Raw genomic sequence first — 19,735 nt, forward strand, 5'->3', positions numbered from 1 at the left:
AAATAAAAAAAAATGACCCAGTTCGTGATGAACTTTGGTTCGTATTTCGGTTCGTGCCCTCCTCTAGAACAGACTAAACATCTCAGGTGTTCACAGACCAGAGTTCACTGTCAGCAGCTATGTGATAACTCCAGCTCAGGTCTTTGTTAATTACTCATGCTTTAATCCAGGAAGGTTCCCTCTATGTGTTCTGCTAGTTTTCACATTTGTGGCTATCATACCCTATTGTATCTGTTTTCACTGAATGCCCTAACTGTTGATCATATTGCATTTTTGCTCTGTGAATGTCCTAGCTATTGATTACGTTGCATTCACTTGCAATATGTAATCCGCCTTGGATCTCAGTGACAAAAGCGGACTATAAACAGACAACAACAACACAATAATGTGGCTGTACTGAATGCATGGGTGAAGCTGAAGGGGGACACTGCTTTACATGTGCACACACTGCATATCAATCAGCAGATCAAGCGTTTTGCTCAGATGCACCACAGTGCAGGATGCTGAATTTAGTCTGGGTTTTGCTCTGGAAAAGGAACTGCAGCATTTTGCTCTATTCTAGTTCTCTGATGATTGGAGGAACCCTCTGAAATCGTCCCACAGATCATCCAAGGACCACCATTTATAGAATAGTCACCTACCACAGGCCTCAATGAACCTCAGAGTAGAGGTACCCTCCCCACTAGTACAAATCACTTTAATTTATTAGGCAAACACAAACTATTCACTTTGATTTCTGACTCTGTGCTTGTGCCTTCAACACCTTGACAACAATCTTCTGTTCCTCAATAAGGAATGTCTGTTCGATTCTGTCCCGAACGCATTTAGCGCACACGGAACCGCCATAGGCTCTGCTAACATGCCTTTTCGTTTTGGACAGTCTCATGAGAACTTTAGGGTGAAGTGCACGAACACCACGAAGTCTTCCTGGGCACACGCCGCATGCAGACTTCAGTGCTTTGCCAACCTTCTTGGTATACAGGTAAACAATCCTGTTACCTGGTGTTCGGTATTGTCTGGTCTTGTTGGAGGCTGTGTTGTAGGACAGCCTACGGCGGTATGTCAAGCGCTGGACCATGTTTCAAAACGAGAGTTAGCGCCTGCATCGGAAGAGCCCCGGTACAAATCTAATAATTATTTAGGAGAAAGAGGGACATACCAGTTTGAAAGTGACAGAACGGTTCGTCTGAGGCTCTTCCACAATTTTTTGCAAGTTGGCCGCAACTGAAATGACACAAAGAGAGGGTGGAGACACTCCAAGATGGTGGCAGGGAAGTGCTCTCATTCCAAGCAAAACAAAGCTCGTTTCCTGAAACACCGAACGGGAATGTGCCAGGACCCCTTTTCTCCAAGGAAGAAATAGAGCAACACGTTTCCCCACAAAGCACAGGGCAGGTTGAGGGGGAGAGTGAAACGCTGCAACATCTGGTGTTACCTATTACCAAGTCTCTGCCATCCACAAGCCCAGCCGAGATGAGTTCTTGGGATACCCCATCAGCAGTGTCTGGAAAGCACATAATTAAGGAAGCGTCACATGTGCACTTAAATGCTCTGGAACAATTTAGATCCTACAATTTATAAATACAGACAAATCACAGAGTCATAGGTTTGGAAGGGAACTCCAGGATCATCTAGTCCAGCCCCTTGCACAATGCAAGAAATTCACAACTACCCCCTCACACACCTCCCAGAGATGACAGCTCCATGCCCAAAAGATGGCAAAACGCTGTCAGGATCCCTAGCCAAACCGGCCTGGGGAAAATTGCTTCCTGTCCCCAAATTGGTGATTGGCCTTGCCCTGGGCATGCAAGAAGGGGCCACGAGAATTAAGCGCTGATGTAACCCTTCCTGCCTGCCCTCTTATGGTCCATTTCTTTCAAAGAGAGAGCTTCCAGTCCCATCTGAAAGTCACTTCCTGAGACTTGAAAGTTTTGCCTTCCTAGGAGCTAACTCTGTTTGCTGATATGGGAGAGGAAGGGCACTGTATGAGCTCAAAGGAATCTGAGACCGAGCTCAAGTTAAGCCCTGACTATTGCTCAAAGGACACATTTCTCTGACTGTGATGAAGCCAGGAGTCTAGAGCGGGTGCTATCACATCAGTTACTGTCTTGCTTCCAACTAGTTTGGGCGACAGGTTGACTTACAGTCCCCAACCTCACCCGCACACATAAATTTATTAGTCTGTGAGCTGCCTTAAGCACTTGCCTTAAAGTGGAAGGCAGCATATAAACAGCATAAACAAAATAAAAATGAATCTGCCTATGCTTGAGACAGGTTGAGCCAGTTTGGTGTAGTGGTTAAGAGCGGCAGGACTCTAATCTGGAGAGCCAGGTTTGATTCCCCAACTCCTCCGTTTGAAGCCAGCTGGGTGACCTTGGATCCGTCACAGCTCTCTCAGAGCTCTCTCAGCCCCACCCACCTCACAGGGTGATTGTTGTGAGGATAATAACAACACACTTTGTAAACCTCTCTTGAGTGGGGGTTAAGTTGTGCTGAAGGGTGTTATATAAATTGAACGTTGTTGTTGTTGTTGTTGTTGTTATCATTATTATCTGCAGCGTCTACTGCTTTTCCCGCTAACAACCTTCTAGCTTGCTAGTTGCACATTTTCATGCCCTGCTGCCAGAGGACGGATTGTCTGTCTGTCCTGCTCACTGCAATATGTAGAAAGGCAGTTCCCATCTCACATGGAGTAGCCCAGAAACCTCCTATCCCACCATCACATTGTCCCAGACTGAAGAAATGCAGCCATGCAACTGTTGCATTTTTCAAACGGCATGTGTATCCCCTCAAAATTATTCCAAGCATTAAAATCCCATTTAGCTATAGTAAAATCAAAAAGAGTCCAGTAGCACCTTTAAGACTAACCAATTTTATTGTAGCATAAGCTTTCGAGAATCAAGTGATTCTCAAAAGCTTATGCTACAATAAAATTGGTTAGTCTTAAAGGTGCTACTGGACTCTTTTTGATTTTGCTACTACAGACTAACACGGCTAACTCCTCTGCATCTATGTAGCTATAGTAGCATGTCTACAGCACAATTCCAGTTTTCCACATTCTCACCTCTTCCAGGGGTGAATTCAAACCGAATGTCATTGAGTTCTTTCTTTGAATTCCTATTAGGGAGAACAAGAACAGTTCGAACTTAACTATTAAAATGCAACATCCAGCCCAAAATGAATCAGCGCTCCAAATGAAATGCAAATCTCTTTTTATTCTTGGATCAAAAGGAGAGATGGTGAATCGGCAGCAGGCCTGCTGGACATAGCCCTCAACGCAATTTTATCCAGCTGTAGCAGCATTACCAGCAAATTGTGAGTCACAGGGAAAAAATTAATGTGTAAGGAAATTAAAAATGTTTTCTGGTTGTACAGAAAGATTCCATACTTAATGTTACATCTCTTTTAGATGATGTACACATGTTTTCAACTGCTGTGCCTAAAAAGCTGGTTTAAATTGTCCTGACATCTACTAGACAACATCAAAAGAGGTTAATACTGATATCTTTGCAAACAAAAATGTCACAAAGACCCTGTATTTTGGGTGGCATTTTGGTTTGAAAGTTAAAGGAGAAAGCGCCAAAGCAGGATTACCGCTGAACATCAAGAAGACAAAAGTAATGGCTATGAGGAGTTACACAATTTTGAAGTTGACAAGGAGGAAATCAAAATTGTTCAAGATTTTCTATCCCTTGGCTCAATCATCAACCAACAGGGAAACTGCAATGAAGAAATTAGAAGAAGATTGAGACTTGGAAGAGCAGCTGTGAGGGAGCTAGAAAAGATCCGTAAAGATGAAGATGTCACTCTGGGAACCAAGATCAAGATAATCCAAACAATGGTATTCCCCATTGCCATGTATGGATGTGAAAGCTGGACGGTGAAGAAAGCCGACAGGAAGAAAATTGATTCATTTGAAATGTGGTGCTGGAGGAGAGTTTTGCGGATACCATGGACAGCCAAAAAGACAGATCAGTGGGTTCTAAATCAAATCAAGCCGAGATTCTCCTTAGAAACTAAAATGACCAAACTGAGGCTATCGTACTTCGGTCACATTATGAGAAGACAAAATTCTCTGGAAAAGTCAATAATGCTAGGAAAAGTGGAAGGCAGTAGGAAAAGAGGAAGACCTAAAACGAGATGGCTGGACTCAATAAAAGAAGCCACATCCTCTAGTTTGCAAGATCTGAGCAAGTCTGTTAATGATAGGATGTGTTGGAGGTCTTTCATTAATAGGGTTGCCATAGGTCGGAGGCGACTTGACAGCACATAACACACACATTTTGACTTGCTGTAACACAACATAAAATGGCACCTGTTGCAGCAGCAGCCACCAACACCAGGGTTTGCGGAGATGAGCCAGAGTCTGCAATCGGAGTAGGGGACTCAGCCGAGCCAGCAAAGCCAACAACAAAGGGAGGAAGGGGGGGGGTCAAAGCTGCGGCCAGCAACAGGGTAGGAGAGGGAAGAAAATGGCTCTGAGGGCCCCCCCCCACTTAAGTGCTACAGGGTGCAGTGAGCGCTTCTTTTAAAAGTAGAAAGGCGAGACATACATTTCCTAAAGAAAGAAAATAAGGGCACTGTTACTTATCATGGAGCCTGACCAGTATCTAGAGTATAGAGCTGTGATCCAGACAAGAGAATTTGGCCCTCCCTGGGCTGAAGGGTGATCACTGTTCGCTACTTTTAGAATGCTGATACAAAAGTACAAGTTTCAACTTAACCAGCAACCAGAGCCGGATCGACGGGGGGGGGGGGGTAGTCTGTCCCTGGCGCTGCCAAAGAGGGGGCACCGGGCGCAGCTGCCAGCCACTGGGAGCACACCAGCGGCAGCGCGGGCAGCTGAGCGCAGGTGGGGGAGGCCGCCCGCGCCATTCGCCTGCCCTGCAGGTCAGGGAGCACGCAGCAAGCCGGCTGCCCCCTCAGCGGGGCAGGCGAATGGCACGGGCGGCCTCCTAGCTGCCCACACTGCCGCTGCCAGCTCCACAGCACACCATGCGCCGGGGGCAGCTGGCTTGCTGTGCTGGCGGCACGCTCTGCCCCTGCGTGACGACGTCACAGAAATGACATCATCACGTAGTGCCGGAAGCAGTGCCAGGAGGCTGGACTTGGGTTGCCCTGGGTGCCGGCAACCCTAGATCCGGCCCTGCCAGAAACACTCAGTTCCAATGCCACTTGGCTATGGGGCCAGAATGGATGCATTGATAAACCGGTACACAGTTTCGTCTATAACAGACAATTTCAGAGAAAACATCCGAAAAAAGCTTATCAGCACAAGAGACTAAGCGTCCTTTCACTGACTAGTATGAATGTGGGATATTAAGCCTGACAAAGGCTTCAAAACTAGAGACGGGTTCAGAAACAGGTCGAGCGTTTCTACAACAAATCAGCACCTTACCAAATATTTGCATGGACATACATTTTGGCACAGACAGACATAGCAGAGGGAGACTGAAAATAAGGGATGTACACTAAAAAAAATGGTGTTTTTTTCAGATTTGGATATTGGGAATCTGATAAATATTGGTACTCTCAGTATTGGGGATCAAAATACTGGCTCTGTTTTTTATCTGGAAATTCGAAAATATTTGGCTCCATTATTCCCTATGGATTGTCATATGGAAACGTCTCTGGAAAAGTCAATTCTAGGAAAAGTGGAAAGCCCAAAACGAGATGGCTGGACTCAATAAAAGAAGCCACGTCCTCCAGTTTGCAGGATCTGAGCAAGTCTTTGTTAATGACAGGATGTTTTGGAGGCCTTTCATTCATAGGGTCACCATAGGTCGGAGGGGAAACTTTCCGGGGAGGCTGGGTGGTGCTTTTTGAGAAAACTTTATAAAAATTGCAGCAGAGTGAGGGCTGGCTGTCCTTGCAAGGACCCCAAAGTTTCAAGAAGACCCAGTCGAGTGTTCCAGTTCTGCGGGCCCTTCAATAAGGTCCCCCTCAGCCACTCTCCAGTTTGCTATGGGGGAAAATCCAATGGTTAGCCCAGTGCAAAGAAGCCGAGCCAAACGCTCAAAGAACAACCAGCCTCCCCTCAAAAACTAACAAAGCCCAGCAGAACTAACCTGGCAGCAAAAGGAAGGCAATGGAGGCATATACTCACTAGTAGCCACTGGCAGCAACATCTTTCCCTTTGGCTTTTTTGAAGCTTGGGGTAAAGGAGGAAGGGGATTCTTAGGCAGCACGTTAGGGAGAAAGAGCTCAGTTTGTCCAATCGTGCCAATTCTCTTATAGATGGTCTAATTCTGTGACCTTGGCCAAAAACACAATTTCAGGCTAACGTACCTCACAGGGTTGTTGTGAGGATAAAATGGAGATAAGGAGACCGCTGTAAACCACTTTGGGTCTCCACGGAGCGGAAAAGTGGGGTGTAAATGAAGAAAATAATCGTTTTCATGCTGATGCAACATGCTTACCTTAACCTTAGAACGAGGCTGATGGGAACTTTAGTCTCTTCTTGGGCGGGGGCTGCTGCAGGGGCTGACGGTGCCTGAAAAGTCGAGAAGAGCCATCTTTATTAGCGAACGGAAAAGCTGACGCGGCAGGCGTCTGAGGCTTTGAAATGTCGAAAAATGAGGGGAAGGAGCGGATGATAAAATCTAGTTCAGGTTCCAAAAGCTCCCAACAATATGTTTCCATCAGAAGACCAGCAAGATGGACTTTGCTTAGCATCCGATGGATTTAACTGTACCTGAAAGGATATTCAAGGAAGACTCTACAGGGCGCTGCTCCCTTGCTGACGGTCTGCAAGCCAAGACACCCACCAGGGATGCTTTAGCTTAGATTTCATGCACTGACGTGGGGGGTGGGGGGACGGGGGGGCTAGGCAGATGTGGAAACAGGTTACGGATGCTATCACTGTTCCCCAACCCAGCACTCCTGCATCCTTAAGATTGCCAGCAGACCCTGTGGGATTTCCCCCCACTTCTTTCCCTGTGACTTGCCTGCTTCAGTCATTTACTCTGAAAGCTCCCTCCTCCCTCCCTTTTAAAAAAAAGTGCTCCATGAAACTGGGTTTTTTTTTTTTGCCCTCTGTTTTATCGCTGTCTCAGGAAGACTGTCACACTACGGAAAAACACTGCCGAGCTGCAAGGGAGGAAATCTAGCTGACAACATCAAGAAGCAAAATACGTAGCAAGGGAACCCATGCCAATCTGTGCCATGGGATTAAGCAGCGTAAGCTCAAACCCCCAAAAGAAACTATGCCAACCCTTCATGCAGAAACGAAGCATTCCTACAGTCTGTGTTCCCCGGGGGACAGTCCGATCAACGGACAAACATCTCTTGGTGGTCCCCGGCCCCAAAGAGGTCTGCCTTGCCTCAACCAAGACCAGGGCCTTCGTGGCCCTGGCTGCCGCCGGGAGGAACCCTCTGTAGTGACCTGGGCCCAGCAGGAATTGTTATCTTTCCCCTGGACCTGTAAGACAGAGATCTTCCGCCAGGCATATGGTGGTTAAGGTGGGTGGGCTGTGAAACCAGCCTCCTGCTACAAGGAGGGGTTTACCCCCTGTTGTGTTAACAACTAGTAGTCGGCCATCCAGCCCCACGGATTACTGTTTGGGTCGTGCAATGTGTGTACTGCTGTCTTTTAGAAATTGTATTGTTGTATTTATTGACTTTTTACCTGGTTTCAAATTAACACGTTTATGTATTTTATGTATGTTGTATTCCGCTCTGAGCTCACTCGCGGGGAGTGCGGATTAGAAATAACAACAACAACAACAACAACAACATATCCAATCCCTGCTTTGGGAACATCCAACTCTAGATTGTGTAGGTTCATCAGATTACGCAAGTGTGTCAGGTGGGGAGAGAGTGGCTGACGAACGGGTGCTTCTGATGGCGCAGGAGGGTGGCGGAGGACTGTAGTTCATATCAGATAGCCTGTCAGTCCCTTTTCAACACTGTATTCATTTAGTAATCCTTACATCTAATGGCCAAGATTGCAGAATAGTGTTTGTTTGTTTGTTTTTAAATACACTAAATTTCAGGATTATTAAAACATTAGTGATGCCTGGATAGAGTTTGAGAGGAGTTGGCAGTATTTGTAGCTGCAAAATAGTAAAGAGCCCAGTAGCACCTTTAAGACTAACCTACTTCATTGTAGCATAAGCTTTTTGAGAGCCACAGCTCTCTTCGTCAAATGCAACTTTATTGTAGCATAAGCTTTCGAGAACCACAGCTCTCTTTGTCAGATGCATCTGATGATGCATCTGACAAAGAGAACTGTGGTTCTCAAAAGCTTATGCTACAATAAAGTTGGTTAGTCTTAAAGGTGCAACTGGACTCTTTACTATTAGGTTTGGGCATTTTACACAGTGGCCCAAAATAGAGTCTGATGTTGTGGCAACAGTCACTATCACCAGGAGAGGGGGGCCAGGGAGGGGGGCAGGGGAGCACAGCCATTGGGAGAGAGTAAGACAGGGAAGGAAAGCAGAGATGTAACCAGAAGGGGAAAGAAGCAAGGGATATAGTGTGTACGTGAGTGTCTGTGTGTGCTTGTGCATGCATGTGATTTCCTGCTCCTGTGCACTGTTGTAGGTTTCCTCTTCATTTACTACCATTGTGTAACTCAAGGCTGTGTCCATAAGGGTTTCCCAGAAGGCCTCCCATCCAGGCACCAGCCAGAGCCATATTTGCTTACAGCTTTAGCCGGCAGCTGCATCACGGGCCTTCCAGCCACACCCTGCCAATGTCAATCTGAGTCAGCAATAAGAAGTTTCTTCACCCACCACAGTGGTTGACTCCCAAATTGCATGGGGTAGGGACAGGCAGACCACCTCCTAGCTGTGACGGCGCCGGCCCCTTTTTGCCTGGAAAAAATGCCTAGCTGCTTGGTCACATGAAACCTGCTGGAGGCTCCTCCCCATTAAGAGAGGAAAACTTCTCCCAGATAATCCCAGGAGCAGCTTCATTTCTAGATGGCAGAGATCCCACTTGCAATCATCAGCAACTGTGAAGCACAGCGAGGAGGCTGGGGAAAGTCAGGGAAGGATGAGATATGGCCCACAGTCGGCCAGTACTCGTAACAGGTCAGGGGATAGCCTCACAGCTGACCCCCACAGTTCTGCTCTGGTGACGTCAGTAAAGACACAGCAGTCCTTCGCCGCCGGTGAGAAGCTGCGCAGTCACAGCCGTGGCTATTCAGAGTTCGTTTCCAACAGAGGTTGGGGGCCCTGAAGCATTTAAATCCCGGAGAACATCTGCAGACACTGTGCTAAGTACAGACTATTTAATTCCAGCCAACTGGAATCCAAGACAGCAGATGCCAAAGTTTGTCTTCCGAGATTAATGTGCTGTCACTACAGGAACAGGAGCCCTTGCAAGCCCAACCGGGTTATATATAGCTCTGCTCTGAAAACCATGAAAAGGCTTCTAGGAAAAAGCTCAAGCCCTCGAGTGTTGCTTTAGCCACAACCCTGCCAACCATTTCCCAGCAGGCCCATAATGCGGCTCGGCCTGCAAAAATGTCCAATACGACAGACTTCGCCCCCAAAGCTGGTTGTATATAGAAGTTACCAGTGTCCGATGGCCTTGAGGGGGACATGTGCCAGCCCAGCTGTAGGATCCAAAATGGGCTATCTCCAGCAGAAGTTGGCTGGATCTAAGAAGTTTACTTTTCTTTCCTCTTCTTGTTACAGTCCCCCTTCCAGGGTGGGCCCTACAGTAAAACCACCCAGCCACGTACACAATTCTATTCCGTTGAACACTCTGAAGCACAATTCCTAGAAACTCAGCCATTTCCAAAACATCCCTGTAAAGTAAGCTATCATCCTTTCTCTATTGCTCAAGGCAGTGAGAACAGCAGTGTGCCTAAGGCAAGAAGAAGGAGAAGAAAGAGGAGGAAGAGGAGAACTGTGCTTATATACTGCTCTTCTAGACAGATTAGTGCCTCACCTAGAGCAGTGAACAAGTTAACATTATTATCCCTGCAACACAGATGGGGAGCTGGGGCCGAGAGGAGTGGTTGACCCAAGGCCACCTACTGAGCTCACGGCAGTGGTGGGATTCGAACCAGTAGAGTGCTGATTTGCACCCCAAATACTTAACCACTGTGCTACAGCAGCTCTCTACAGTTTGTTTGTGGCTAGGGACATTTGAACCAAGAACTTAGTGGTTCACAGCTCAGGCCCAAATTGCATGTTAAGCAGAGTTCTGCAATCCCTTCCTTTTTAAAAAGAACCTCACAGCGACATGAATCAGGCTGCACTTGAATGTTAGGACAATGCACGGAGAGAAGCTGCTTAGAGTCACTCTTTCCAATGTCCTTCTTCAGTGCCCAGGAAAGGTATAGGGTCCCCTACCTCCCTGCCCCCTTTCAGAGGCAAAAGAGCAGCTTAGGGAGGGAGAATGAAGTGGAAAAGGAGCAGAGTGAAAAGGGAGGCGCAGCCTCTCACCTTTTTAAATTCAAAAATCACCCGCCTTCAAACTGATTTTTCACCTGAGAGAGGATAAAAGAGACTGGGCACCCAGAGAGTAAAAATAAAGTCTCCGGAGAATGGTTTGGGGATAAAAAAGGACCAGAGGAGAAAGGGTTAAGCAGCAAGCCCCTACATGACCTCTTTCCACTCCCAAAGCCTGCCTCGGATTTTTTTAAAATTACATTATTTATAGTCTGCCTTTCCCACTGAGACTCAAGGCAGCTTACACAGAATAAGTCAATACAAACCTTGGCTGGGACATTCAATAAACAATACCATAGGGTAAGGAGAGAAGAAATTTGAAAACGAGCAGAAATCCAATACAGAGATGAAAAACAATGCTGAAACACAACGTAAGTAGATTGATATGACATATTTGACATATGTGGAACTATCTAATAGGAGCATACTTACAACAGAGGGGACACAGTAGTACAGTCTACAGACCCTCTCTCTGTACCAACACATCTCTGTTAAATTCCATTATTCCAGAATTCCATTATTCCCCATGGACGAGGTGGGTGGGAGGCACACACAGATGCCGTACGGCAGAACTCCAAAATCACATTGGAAAATTATACAATTTTCTGCATCGGAGAAAGGATTAGACCTCCTACAGACATTTTAAGCCTTTTAGCAGGTCTTCTGAGAGGTGTTACCTGTGCTGCAGCAGAGGGGACCGCAGGAGTTGGCTGTGCAGGAGGGGCTTGTCCCGTAGGCTGAGGTAGTTGCGCAGGAGCCGGAGTTGGGACGTTGAGCAACGGGCCTGTAGGCTCAGCTGATGGAAAGAGCTGGAAGTACAAAGGGGGAGGGAGAGAAAGGAGGATTTGGGGCAAAGCAAAACAGCCATGCCCGCCGGCTCAGAGACCCACTTGCCAAAAAAGCATTCCTAATAGGGCAAAATAGAAAAGAGTCCAGTGGCACCTTTAAGACTAACCGACTTTACTGTAGCATAAGCTTTCGAGAACCACAGCTCTCTTCGTCAAATGCCTCTGACGAAGAGAGCTGTGGCTCTCGAAAGCTTATGCTACAGTAAAGTCAGTTAGTCTTAAAGGTGCTACTGGACTCGTTTCCATTTTGCTACTGCAGACTAACACGGCTAACTCCTCTGGATCTATGATAATAGGGCGACGGCATTCATGCTTCTGACACACTCGAGCAGCATCTGGGCAAGCTTCAAAGTCAAAACACACAACCACACAAACCTCCACAGACAAAGTGCACGTGTTCCTCACTGAGCTGGTCAGAGGTTGGCTGGCAGAAGAGACCAGCCAGAAAGCTCGAGGGAAGGGGGTAAAACTAGCGCCTGGTTTCTCTGCCTTGTCTAAGGCTCTCCCTTGCCATAGGGCAGTCTTCAGGGATCCTCTGCCGCTGAATACGGGACGACATTTTAGTGCCAGCTTACACCAAATGCCAATGCTCCTAAACCAAAGCCTTCACCCCCAAATCCACTCGTCTTGCTAAGGGGAAGTTCATCCAACGGCACTCCAGGAGTGCTGACCCCTGCGATTTCCCCAACTGCAGAAAACTTCCTGCATAATTTGTGGAAAGACTCGGCCACATTGTTTGGTATGCACAAAGGATACTCCTCTGGTGACTGCAGGAATGGATCAGAGGCTCCTAGAGTGGAGCCCGGCTTGTGTAAGGAACTTTTCCGCCCCATCGCAGACCCTTGCACAACCCAAAATGCTGCTCTGAGGTTCAGAGGACGCCCAAGAACAGTCCTGGGTGCAAAGTCGGAGAATCATCCCCTCTTCCTCTGCTAGCAGATGTGCCCTTGTGCCCATGGAAATATTCCGTAAGAATCAAAGTGCAGCTTGGCACTTTGTAAAAAGGAAAAACAGTATACCAAAGTGACCCGGGGATAAAATTATAAAGAGTCTGATGATCAGCAACTTACCTCTGAATTCTGAGAAGATTCTTTAACCCTCGGAGACTAAAAAGAGAGGAAAGTAAGATTAGCAAGCAATATTGGAACAAATTTCATGGTGTCAAAACTTGCGGAGTATTACAATTTTATGTCGAATGGTTGCACAATTTTTAGCGCTAGAAGATCTGAGCCAAGAGTAGTCATTTTCACAAGCACAAGTTTCTAAGCTGGGGCTGCCAAAGACGGGTTAGGAAATTCCTGGAGATTTGGGGGCAGTGTCTAGGGGGGATGAGATTTAGGGACGGGGAGAGACCTCAGTAGGGACGTAATGCCATATAGTCCAACTTCTGGAACTGTCATGTCCTCCAGAGGAACTGACCTCTGTTGTCTGGAAACTGATTTGTAAATCCAGTAGAACTCCAGCCCCTGCCTGGAGGTTGGCAACCCTAGATTCTTGCTTGCAGCTAACGTCATCATAGCGGTAACACCAGGGGAATGAGTAGGAGACAGACAACTGAGAGGGGAGTTCATCCTTTCTCTCACTCATCACTCTCTCCCCCACACACCAAATTTCCTTAAATTTGGCCATTTCCCTTCAAAAGCAGGCTTCCTTTAGGCTCTGAAGCTCATCTGCTGGAAAAAGAGCTGAAGGAAGGGAGGAAGAATTGTACGTTAAAGGGTAAGCACCCCCTCCGTCCGATTCCCCGCCCCTCAACAACAATACTTTATGGCAAAGTTCAGTTTTGAGATTTTTGGACTTATCCCATACGTAGCTCCACTCTTAATTTAAATCTGTGTTTTAAATATACACACTGATGCTAGCTTGGTGTGTGTGTGTGGGGGGGACTGCTAAACTATATACATTATTTTTATTATAATTACTTTTTTGCATGAGAAGGCTCTGGGAATGGTTAAGAGGTCAGGGAACTTTTCAAAATGCGAGAGATCTGAAGGGCAGGATCCTGGTCTTTAAAATCTAGAGGAGGGGGCACAGGAGAACCCACGAGAAAGCAATGGTTTCTCAGGGCCCAAGAGGGAAGAGGGCTTGCCCGGACCCTTTAGTGACTTGAGATTAAACAGATGTGAATTACATAAAAATCAGAGAACACAGACAAGGCCATTTTTCAGCCAGGAACAACATTCCTCAAAAAACTTTACATTTTTCTGTGATCCTGAGGAGTCAGCCGTGTTAGTCTCTAGTAGCAAAATAGTAAAGAGTCCAGTAGCACCTTTAAGACTAATTAACTTTACTGTAGCATAATAAGCATCTCATCTAACTAAGAGAACTGTGGTTCTCGAAAGCTACAGTAAAGTTGGTTAGTCTTAAAGGTGCTACTGGACTCTTTACTATTTTTCTGTGAGTTGCCTTTAAACCTCCGAAGCCAGATGTCTGTATAGATGAATTATAAACTGAAGGATTTTTAACTGGGGGGGGGGGAGGAGGGAGAGAGGGGGAGAGAGAGAGAGAGGGAGGGAGGGAGGGGAGAGAGAGAGAGAGAGAGAGAGAGAGAGTGTGTGTGTGTGTGTGTGTGTGTGTGAAAAGAGACTACACTAGCTACTTGTTTTTAATAATTAATACCTTTTGTTGGCTTATTTGAGATGCAAGAGTAAGCTCTCTGGAGTAAGCAAAACGTTGGCTGCATCTATGAATGTTAAATGGAAGCTAAGCTCTCTCTGGGAAAGCAAAATTCACGAATGTCCTCTAATCGATTCAGAGCTTCCTCTTTTCAACTAAATCATCTTAAAACACTGAAATGAGAGAGAAGCTGATGGTTTTTTTCAGTGTAGGAACACAACAGCTGTTACAACTGGATCACAACTACCACAATCTTGGGGGAGGGAGAATGCTGGCTTCCTGGATCTCCCAATGGCATGTGATGTTTGATATCTGCACCACTTCAAGGGGGATCTCATTTGCTGCATCCCCAGTTCCCAAAGGATTCAGTTTACAGACAGTACCCAAGGAAGGATGCAGGAATAAGAATGACCATAGACAAGTGAACATAGCAACGGGCTTGGGTGCGGGAAGCACAAATTCAAATGCTCACTCAAAACCGCTCCATGCTTTACCTACTCATGGCAAACCAGATTTCCTGATTTAAGTATACAGCGTTCAAGCAAATGTAAACACACACAAGACTTGCTGCTGACACTTTACCACGTGAAACCCCAGTGCTGCCATCACAGAACCAATGGCTGGAGAAAATGAGTGGAACTTGGCTAAGAAGCACACTGGGTAAGTCTCTACCTCTGATCTTATGCAATCAAACTTATGGGAAAAAAAATAAAGTGTGACTGGACCACGTACCCATCCTAAATGTTCAGGAAGGAGGTCAGGGCATAGATTACAGACAGATAAAACCCAGAAGATTTTCCATGTGTTTGCAACCCTTTTGAGTTCCTTCCAAAAGCAACCCCACAAGGAAAACATTTACGGAGACAGTCCTTAGGAGTCACATACTGTATTAAGTTGCTGTATCTTGTAACGTGCCAGGCCAGCGGTCAATCTAGCTTACTACGGTCTACTCTGCATGGCAGTGGCTCTGGGGTCTCTGGCACAGAAAGGTCTTTCACAGCGCATATGCCAGAGGTTGAATCCTGGACTGTCTCTATGCAAAAGAACAGCTCTAGCGCTCAGTGTGCCTCTCCTCTACTAACATCCTTCCCAGAGCTCCAAACTCTGCAACTCAATAAGCCACAGGGATGTCACAACACTAAGTCCTGGGGTCACCACAAAGAGCTCTTTCTCCCTCCCATGGAAACATTTCCAGTGGTAAGCATGTAATAATTTTGATCCCCCCGCTCAAAACGACAAGCTTGCTTGAGTTCTTCCAATGCTCGTAATGTGGTGCGTATGAAAGCAGTCTGACAAGCGCCTTCCGCCACATGAAACTTGAGGGGGAATTCCAGTTTAAGAAATGGCTGTGTGAATGTCCACAAGTCACTTGACAGCTTAATGAGGATTTCCTTCTAGTATTACCAAAAAAATGTAGAATCACACTTGTGGTCTCACCCGGCCTATACCGTATCCCAGGGCTTTTTTTCTGGGAAAAGAGGTGGTGGAATTCAGTGGTGGAACTCAGGGGGGAGTTTTTAAAAGTTTAAATCACCCTTGTCAAAAATGGTCACATGGCCGGTGGCCCCACCCTCTGATCTCCAGACAGAGGGGAGTTGAGATTGCCCTCCGCGCCATGCGGCGCGGAGGGCAATCTCAACTCCCCTCTGTCTGGAGATCAGGGGGCGGGGCCACCAGCCATGTGACCATTTTCTAGAGGTTCCGGAACTCCGTTCCACCACATTCCTTTATCAACGAAGCCATTCTCCCAGGGATGGGTTTGCTTCAAACTGGCAGGCGGCCTGCAAGGCTTACCCTGAGCTGTGAGATGGCCGCTCTGCCCTCTTCGCTTTCTTCATCAAACTCGTCATCGCTCCACTCCCAGCCACCGTCCTCTGTCTTGTGAAGACGCCCGCTGGAACCCGGGACTCGCCGGACCTGAACAATAAAGCCAATGAAATGAGTCTGAGACATGAAGCCTTAGGAGGCTGGCAACTGGCTCGTTGTCTTGAAAATCAGAGATAATAATAATAATAATATTTGATTTATATACCGCCCTTCAGGACAGCTTAATGCTCACTTAGAGAGGTTTACAAAGTGCGTTATTATTATCCTCACGGCAATCACCCTGTGAGGTGGGTGGGGCTGAGAGAGCTGTGACTGACCTAAGGTCACCTAGCTGGCTTCAAGTGGAGGAACAGGGAATCAAACCTGGCTCTCCAGATGAGAGTCCTGCCACTCTTAACCACTACACCAAACTGGCTTCCAATGACTGCACTGGAAGAAATGCAACAGAAACACACATGGCATACCTACAGGACCGCCTCCCTCCCTATGTTCCTCCAGGGCAGCTTCACTCATCTGAACAGTCTCCTGCAGCTGCCACCTTGCACATGGGCGAAATCAACAGCAGCCCGTACATGGGCTTTCTTTGTGGTGGCCCCTATCCTGTGGAATGGCCTGCCTGAGGAGGTCAGAACAGCCCCCACTCTCCTGGCTTTCCGCAAACGATGCAAAACCAAATTATTCAAAAAGGCTTTTTACTTATTGTAGGGAGGCGGTCTCAGATGCTTCGCTAATGAGTTAGGGACCGCAGACTTCACCACTATGTTGCCTAACATATTATCTGTCTTTTTAAATACGTGCTCCTATGAGCTACCTGTGCTTCATGTTGTCTAATGTCAGCCCTAGAATTGCTTATGTTCGGTTTCAGCATTTCTTCAACTCTGTATTGGATTCTTGATAATGCTGTGTCTTGTAAACTTGCATTTAATTACCCTATGGCATTGTTTATGGAAATGTCCTTGATATTGAGTGTACTAATCTCACAGTATGTAATCCGCCTTGCGTCGCAGTGAGAAAGGCGGGGTCAGACTGGCTAATGACCCTATGAGAATCCTTCTTAATTCAAAAATGGCATGACAACACATTCGGTGCTGTGAGATAATCCTAGTGTCCGCAACGTGGATATTGCCATTTTGGATAGAGCAAAAATTTGATTTGTAGACTTGGCAAAGGTCTGTTGAATTGCTACCTTATATATATATATTGGAAGCCAAGGGCTATTGACGAGATCTGTAAGGAGCTCTTCAGGGAGCCAAAGGAGAAAAAATCCTCTAAAGAGCTGAAGATTCTCTAAAGACCTGCCTTAGGTCCCAGTAAGAAAGGTAGCCTGCAAATACGATGATAGTGGTGGTTGATGGCATTATTTGCAGTATCTATTTCTCAGCCTGTCAACCAGGCCGTACCATTTCCATACCACCTAAATGATTAAAGCCCACTCACTATTATTCCTCCTTAAGGGTTGTTACTATCTGATCAACCTTTCCCAGAAACAGTAAGATCAGATCATCTTTCTGCAACCGTTAATTTGATTAGGAATAGACGGTTGGACTTATTTGCAATACGTATTTCTCAGCCTGTCACACCAGGCAATACCATTTCCGTATCATCTAAATGACGATGGCTCATTCCTCCTTAAGGGTTTGTCACTTCCTGGTCAGGCTTTCCCAGAAATAAGATTAGATCATCTTTCTGCAACCATTAATTTGATTAGGAATAGAAAATGGAAACCTCATAGCAGAGTATGCTTGGCTTTTCATCAGCCCTGCCTCATGCAGTCACAAAAAGCGAGACGCTGACTAGCTGAAATAGAAGTGGGGTGGGCAGGCGGTGGGTGCCCATTTGCTCATCCTAAAGATTTTTCTTCTATTGAACAGGTACAATTTGGTTTTCCAATTTAATCATTTGTAGACTTAGATTCCAACTGGGTTTTCTTTTTCTTTGGGGACTACCTGCCATGTGTTAAAACTCCTGTGTGTTCTTTTTAGTTCTGGTTACCTTGTGCTTCATATGCTCTCTACCTCCAGGGCCTGGACTCCCCATTTGGACTCTTAGAACTTTAGTTCAGGGAAGGACAGAGTACAGGACTAGGGGTGTGCACCAGAAAAATATTCAGGTTTCCTGCTTCAAGTTTACCTGAAGCAGGAAAACAATCCGGGATAACCCAAATTGCTTCGGGAAGCTTTATTCGGGACTCCCAAATTGGCTCAGCAATGCCGGAGCCGATTCGGGAATTCCAAATCTTTCCAAATCTGGCCCGATTCGGGTTAAAAACCTGAATCGGAAGCCTGAAGCGCACACCCCTATACAGGACTCTAGAGAATCTTTCCTTTTGGCTTCCTGCAAAGATCCGCAGAGATCTTGTCAGTGGCCTTCTGCCTTTCCAAAAACAGGGGAGGGGGCGATTCAACAAAACTTGTGTGAAAACACAAAGAGAAATCCACTGTAAGTGAGACTTAACAAGTGAATTTCTTTTATGCTGTTAGATGAACTCTGGAACAAGTAAATTTGCTTGGGGAGCATGGGGTGGGGGTGGGGGTGGTCAGATCTCCTCTGCAGGCCACCAGTAGACCGTTCCCTGTTCCAGACAACTACCAGAACAAAAATCTCTGCCGCCTGATAAATCAGACTCAGGCTTGCACAACGAAGTGTGGTAACAAAATCAACAGGCAAGAAAGGAGGGTGGCTACGTGTTGTGGGGGCGGGCGGGCACAGCCAAGAGAAGCCAATTCAATGCTTATGATAGAGAAAGGTCCGCAGCAGCACCACAAACCAGCATTTGGCCCTTGTTCCCAACTGCTTTCTGGGCTCCTTTCAAGATGTTGGATATGAGCTAGCAAGTCCTGGCCTAGTCTGGTCACAACATGTATCTTCCTCCTCCTACCTGTTCCAGGATGACCTTGAAGATCCTCCAGGAACATTATTCAACATTTTTCTCGGATAGGAGGGTGGTATTGTAGGGAGGGGGTCTCAGATGTTTCGCTAATGAGTTAGGAACCACAGACTTCACCATTATGTTGCCTTACATATTACGTTGCTTTAAATATGTACTCCTATATACTACCTGTGCTTCATGTTATTTAATGTCAGCCCTAGAACTGATTACGTTCTGTTTCAGCAATTCTTCAACCCCATCTTGGATTCTTGCTAATACTACGTCTCTGTAAACTTGTATTCATTTACCCCGTGACATTGTTTATGGAAATGTCCTTGACACTGTATGGAAATGCCTGCCCTTGTCCTTGCTGACTGTATTAATCTCACACTATGTAATCCACCTTGAGTCTCAGTGAGAAAGGCGGACTATAAATGACATAAATAAATAAATAAAAATAAATTCTCTCAAACTTATCCCTGACATGCCACGCGAGAGCACAAAGAGACACCCTCTCGGAAGCTGCCCCTCAACTCTGCAAATCCATTCCTGCGAGGAGTTGCCCCGCAAAGCCTGAACCTTGGTCCCCTGCTGAAAACCCTGGTACCTTTTTGGCTCTTTCGGTGATCGTCGGGGCTCTCTGCAACATTTTTTCTTGTAAAAATTCTTTGTTCTGCAAAATAAAAGAAACTCTTTATTGCCCGCCTGTTGTAAAGTTCCTTGGCCAGAGTTACGCCATGTTTAATCTGTAGTTGCTAGCTTTTTCTCCCTCCAGGTCCAGGTGTTATTTTGACCGCGCTTTCCATGGGAGAGAAGACTCTGTTTCTACAGCCAGAGACCTTGACGGGCTGAGCCTTCCCACAGCAAAGCTCCCATCGCCCTGGAGTATGGGGGGGGGGGGGGAGGCTGGCAGTGAAGGGTTTGATGTATCACCAGTTTCGTTTTCTTCTCTCATTCTCAACAATGCCTGTGTTCAGCCAAGATCCTTTCTAGGCCTTGGAATATGGATACTTGTATCAGAGCCTAGTCTTTCAATAAACCTTTTGAAATCAAGAAATTTGTGCTTCTTGCAGAAGCGGGAGACGAACTCTAGATAACGGGGATTCCATAGTCTAACACCTGCTTCTTCTGTTCTTGAAAAGGCCAACGTCTGGCTCAAGGAATACTTC

At 46.4% G+C, this 19,735-nt stretch overlaps 2 protein-coding genes across 2 annotated transcripts in view; both read right to left on the reverse strand.

Moving 5' to 3' along the window:
• Positions 1 to 19,735, reverse strand: part of OXSR1 (oxidative stress responsive kinase 1) — a 113,789-nt gene that overhangs the window by 4,810 nt on the left and 89,244 nt on the right. Inside the window, exons 10-17 of the mRNA XM_054991313.1 lie at positions 19,174 to 19,239; positions 15,665 to 15,787; positions 12,325 to 12,360; positions 11,084 to 11,215; positions 6,420 to 6,493; positions 3,065 to 3,117; positions 1,436 to 1,504; positions 1,160 to 1,224 (exon numbers count right to left, since the gene is read on the reverse strand). Of these exons, the coding sequence (XP_054847288.1) occupies positions 1,160 to 1,224; positions 1,436 to 1,504; positions 3,065 to 3,117; positions 6,420 to 6,493; positions 11,084 to 11,215; positions 12,325 to 12,360; positions 15,665 to 15,787; positions 19,174 to 19,239 (618 nt within the window). The remainder of the gene's footprint in view (positions 1 to 1,159; positions 1,225 to 1,435; positions 1,505 to 3,064; positions 3,118 to 6,419; positions 6,494 to 11,083; positions 11,216 to 12,324; positions 12,361 to 15,664; positions 15,788 to 19,173; positions 19,240 to 19,735) is intronic.
• On the reverse strand, positions 703 to 1,108 carry LOC129337536 (60S ribosomal protein L34-like). Its single transcript, XM_054991314.1, has one exon. The coding sequence runs from the start codon at positions 1,076 to 1,078 to the stop codon at positions 725 to 727; it is 354 nt and encodes a 117-aa protein (XP_054847289.1). The 5' UTR covers positions 1,079 to 1,108; the 3' UTR covers positions 703 to 724.

Source organism: Eublepharis macularius, chromosome 11 (genome assembly GCF_028583425.1).
Source record: "Eublepharis macularius isolate TG4126 chromosome 11, MPM_Emac_v1.0, whole genome shotgun sequence".
Classification (NCBI taxonomy): domain Eukaryota; kingdom Metazoa; phylum Chordata; class Lepidosauria; order Squamata; family Eublepharidae; genus Eublepharis; species Eublepharis macularius.

Bases quoted from the DNA above. Each gene is read 5' to 3' on its own strand.
- LOC129337536 (XM_054991314.1), bottom strand. From the start codon at position 1,078: ATGGTCCAGCGCTTGACATACCGCCGTAGGCTGTCCTACAACACAGCC.